The sequence below is a fragment of the Pelophylax lessonae genome (genome assembly GCF_965119305.1).
Source record: "Pelophylax lessonae genome assembly, chromosome: 4".
Lineage (NCBI taxonomy): Eukaryota > Metazoa > Chordata > Amphibia > Anura > Ranidae > Pelophylax > Pelophylax lessonae.
The window spans coordinates 562,568,261-562,573,631 of record NC_138771.1 but is presented as its reverse complement, the minus strand read 5'-3'; the positions used below and the strand labels follow the sequence as shown (position 1 = coordinate 562,573,631).

Here is a 5,371-nt window from a genome sequence, read left to right as displayed (position 1 = left end):
TTTAGATTATTCCTATATGTAAAATCCAAACAATATATCTCCCTAAAAGTACTGCTTAGGGAAAATGTAAAACATACCCTATTGTTGTATATTACAATCATACTGTATGTATGTTATTTGCCCCAGACAGAACATTTGCAAGTAGACTTTACACAGTTTTCAATTACTGGCATCCATTGGGGTTAGATCCTGCTAACTCTGCAAACCAAAGCCTGTAAGAGAAAGAGACTACTGATAACTATAGTCTATGTCATCCCCAATGTTACATAGTTACATAGTTAGTCGGGTTGAGAAAAGACACAAGTCCATCTGGTTCAACCAACAAAAAACAAACAAACAGTATTGAAAACCCAACCATACAATCCCATATACACAATCCTATACCCGCAGTTGATCCAGAGGAAGGCGAAAAAACCCCAGCAAAGCATGATCCAATTTGCTACAGCAGGGGAAAAAAATTCCTTCCTGATCCCCCATCAATGTCCATGAATAGTTTTAGCTGGGTAAGATCATTACTTTTTAGGTTAAAAATTTCCTGTAAAATTTCATAAAAGATCAACTCATAAATATATTTTTTCTTTCTGTAAAGGCTTCTATAGGCTTTTTTCACTCCCCTGACTGGCAATTGTACTTTCCCTAATATGACCTCTTTAGGAAATTATCATCTACATTTAAATATGATACAGCTGTTTGGAAGTTATTGTGAACCTATTTGCCGTAAGATATGCAAAGCATGCTTTATATACATCAGCAATTACTGAGAATAAGTCAAGTACAATTATAATTAAAGTAAAATAATAATTTTCAACCTAATGGAGAATAAGACACATCAGATTGATTTCTACATTATAGCTATTTCCAAGAATGGTGGACCCTTGTTTTTGGTATTTGCTACATTTTTACTCCTCTATCTCATTTCTCTGATTTGGAATATGATCATTTTTGTGGTCATATTTCTGGATAGTCACCTTCAAAAGCCAATGTATTTTTTCTTAAGTAATTTGTCAACTGTAGATGTATTATACATTTCTGTTGCGGTTCCTAAACTGTTAGACATAATTATAACAGGAAATAATAAGGTTTCATTCATAGCTTGTTATACCCAGATGTATTGCTTCACATCTTTGGCTTGCACAGAAATCTGTTTGTTGACAACAATGTCTTATGATAGATACATCGCCATCTGCAGACCATTACATTATACTCTGATCATGCACAAAAGAATGTGTAATCTGCTGGTGGCAGGTTGCTGGACCTCTGGATTTTCAAATTCTCTCTTTGTTACAATATTTGCATCCCGTTTGTCCTTTTGTGCAGCTACAAACCTCAATCAGTTTTTCTGTGACATTAAAACTCTCACAAAGATTTCTTGTGGTGATAAAAAAGAATTTCAAACTATGATATTTATCGAGGCTTTACTAATGGGATTTTGTCCTTTTGTGCTTATTTTGATGTCTTACACTAAAATAATTTCAAATGTTCTAAAAATGAAATCTGTGGGCCAAAGGAAGAAAGCTTTCTCCACGTGTACCTCACACCTTACTGTCTTGTTACTCTTCTATGGAACATTACTCTGCATGTACATGATACCACCTTCAGAGAACTCGGAGCAGCTGGACCAGGTCTTTTCAGTCTTTTATTTGGCAGTGACACCAACACTGAATCCTTTGATTTATAGTTTGAGAAATAAAGATATAAATAGTGCTATAATTCATATATTTTTGAGGTCAATGCCATGTATGCAATAAACAAGGGAAGAAAATATGGAAATATCGCATATACTCATCTTGCCAAAACAAACGTGATAATAAGTGGCAACAAAATCAGCAATAAATGCACATGCTACCAATTAAAAATAGACTCTCAATTTCATCCCTATTATTACACCCTATGTAATCAACACCAACATAAACCAGCCCAAGCTACTGGGACAAAGATGTAAATTCTCCAGGTTTATGTGGGAAACAGCAATCTGCCTGCACTGACCCTGCAAGAGGCTGAACTTTTAGAACTACGTTTGGCAATAGCCCAAATGAAACCAGGCCAGAGCCTGAGTCCTAATGGGCTGACTATGCAGTCATTCTCACAGATGCTTGTTATATCTGTTGACTTGATAATAAAGTGATTGTAAACATTTTTTTTTTAAATAATAGGCATGTTATACTTACCTGCTCTGTGCACTATTGGGGCACTCGTGTGTGCTCGCTCCTGAGTCCGGACACACAGAGTGGGACTCGGCCCCACTCCCTCATTTCTCACTGGGTGGGAATGACATTGGCTCCTGCTGCTGTATCCGAACAATTGAGGAGGGAGAGAACCGAGAGAGCCTTTGATTTCATGCACATCACTGGATCAAGATTGGGCTCAGGTAAGTATAAGGGGGGCTGGGGGGTTCATGCAGAATGTTTTTACCCTAATAAATAGAATGCATTAAGATAAACAAACCACTTTCTGCCTTTAGAACCACTTTAAACTGCCTCTAGTTGTCATCAGGTGGGAGATCCTCCTTCATTCAGCAAGTAGGCTGCCAGATGGGAGTGCAAGAGCTTCATCTTAAGCCCCAGTAGCTGTGGTGGGCACTATGCTAGTTGGCCCCAGAATAATGTATTTCCAGTTTGGTGGTCCTGTATCTTCAGCCTCCTCCTTGTACACCCACTCCTGGGAATTCTGCCACTACCTGGACATTCAGACCACAGACCTTCACCTTCCCTCTGCCTTCCCTCTGTGGAGTCTGTCTGAAGATCCTGTGGTCAATCATCTGGGCTACCAGCTACAGCCAGCCTCCTTGTGAGGGAGGTGTTATCCCCAGGGAAAATGTATTTTTACTAGACTGAACTGTACTGTGATGTGTTTAATTGAATATAGTGATTTTTTTTCGTATACTCTGTTCTCTTAGATACTGTTATTCTATATTGAGCTGCCACCTAGGGGCCTTTATGGGAACTAACCCTAGTAAGCCCTGTATTACAATAGTTGTACTGCCTGTTGTATATTGTCTTATGCCTGTTACATATCCCTTAACCATTTCATTAGCATTTTTAGTTTATCTTGTAATTATACAGTAAACATCAAGTTGCACATTGCTGTTTGTGTAATCATTTGGCTGATACTTTTACATAACACTACTATCGCCAAGTAATGTATGCAATGCATAAATGTAATATTAGGAACATATGTAAAAAATATGATTGCCATCATGCCTAACCATTAACAGTATACTGAAGCAAATAGATTTAAGTGAATTTGTTGCAAAGTATCATATCTGGAGAACCTGACAGTGAAAGCATTTCCTGTTGCAGGCTGACAATGCTAAGATGTTGCCTCATTATTAAGTATTATCATAATTTTCTTCAAAATTAATGATTTGCATGGCTGTGCCTACTATCCTAAAATGTGGAATAAACCCCTTTTTTTCATTTGGACTTGTCATGGAAGTAAAACATTTTTAACGGCTTCCGGACCGCCCGCCGCAGACCGGCGTAGGGCTCCTGCAGCTAGGGGGCAGCGGGGACTCCGATGCACAGGGCAGGCGGCTCCGATTCCCGCCTGCCACCCGCAATCGCTCCCCGCTGAGAGAGAAGAACGGTCAGCTGTTGTAAACACAGCCGACAGTTCTGCTCTCTGGAATGATCACAGAGTGCCTGTGATCCTTCTATATAGGATCACAGGTCTCTATGGTCATTTCACAAGCCCCGCCCCCATACAGTTAGAATCGCTCCCCTAGGCTCACATTTAATCCCTTGATCACCCACAGTGTTAACCCCTTCCCTGCCAGTCTCATTATTACAGTAACAGTGCATATTTTTAGCACTGATTACTGTAGTAATGTCACTGGTACCCCCAAAAGTGTCAAAAAAGTCAGTTAGCAGTCCGATCTGTCTGCCGCAATGTCGCATTCCTGCTAAAAATCGCAGATCGCCGTCATTACTGGTAAAAAAAAAACCAATAAAAATAACATCAATCTTTCCCGTAGTTAGTAGATGCGTTAACATTTGCGCAAACCAATCGAAATACGCTTATTGTGATTTTTTTTACCAAAAATATGTAGCAGAAAACAAATGTTAAATAATTTTGATTTGTAATTTTTTTTTTTTTTTTTGGGAATGTTATATAACAGAAAGTGAAAAATATTGTTTTTTTTTTTTCAGAATTGTCGCCCTTTTTTTGTTTATAGCGCAAAAAATAAAAATTGCAGAGGTGATCAAATACCACCAAAAGAAAGCTTTATTTGTGGGAAAAGAGAACATAAATTTTATTTGGTTACAGCATCGAAAGGCCATGCAATTGTCTGTTAAAGTAACGCAGTGCCGAATCGCAAAAAATGGCCTGGTCATTAAAGGGGCAAATCCTTCCGGTCCAGAAGTGGTTAAATATGTCAGGTGCTTAAAAAGGAGCTTCACCAAGGTTTCCACAAATTAAAAGTCCACAGCTACAAAAACTGTAGCTGCACATTTTTTAATATACAGACACTCACCTGCCCAGGGATCCAGCGCTGTCCTCACCTGAGCTGGTTGTTTGCCTTCAGGTCCCTGTCATCAGCATGTTAACTAGGGGAAGCCGGCTGTGACTCCTTGCGGCTTCACAGCTGGCTCCTCACTGCCCATGTGTGAGCTACGCTGCACCTTGAGAATGGACACGCAGCCTTCTGGGACCTGTGACTTGTCCCAGAAGGCTGCAAGCAGGGAGGTGGGGCTTAACTTCTGCACCAATCGCCTAGGGGGTCGAAGCAAAAGTAGGACAGGGTACTTGCCCTCCCAAAAATATATATATTTTACAAATATGGCAGGGGGGGGTGAAGAAAAGTGGAACATCCCCAATGTATATAGATTTATTTATTGATCTCTTTCTCTTGATACGTCTTACTAGGTGCACTTGCAATGATATTTGTCCCCAGTTACAGTTTTGCTGTTCTCCAGATTTCCTTGCTGGATATGTCTTAGAGCCACTTCTTTCAGTGGCAGAGCATGCACTTTTCATGCACATCCTTATAAAGAAGGATAGAAAGGAATTAGCTGTCAATCAAAAAATCTTGGATTAAGCAGGATGTGGCTTAAGCCTAGAACACACTGCTAGTTTAAAAATCTGATGTTAATATAGTGATCTCCCCTGCTGTTCTATTCTGTTCTGAGAGGGGGGCGCCCCTCCCCCACCAGAACACTCCGGTCAGCCCTCTCAGCCATTGGCTGAGAGCTCTGATCGGAACCCGGGCTGCAGACCTTTTTTGGTCATGCCCCTTCGACAGAAGCCAGATGTTGGGCCGGCTTCTGTTGGACCAGCTGCCGTACACACAAGCCCAATGTCGGCCGGTTTCTATTGAACCAGCCGATGCCGCCCGTGTGCACGGGGCTTTAGAAAGGACTCCTTTACTGCT

General features: G+C 40.4%; 1 protein-coding gene across 1 annotated transcript; it reads left to right on the top strand.

The window, feature by feature from the left end:
- Positions 1-1,106: 1,106 nt before the first annotated feature.
- Positions 1,107-1,748, top strand: LOC309552774 (olfactory receptor 5V1-like; the record flags this gene model as incomplete). The annotated part of the gene is made up of 1 exon (XM_082253689.1): positions 1,107-1,748. One exon carries the CDS (start codon positions 1,107-1,109, stop codon positions 1,746-1,748), a length of 642 nt encoding a protein of 213 aa, XP_082109815.1.
- Positions 1,749-5,371: the final 3,623 nt, after the last annotated feature.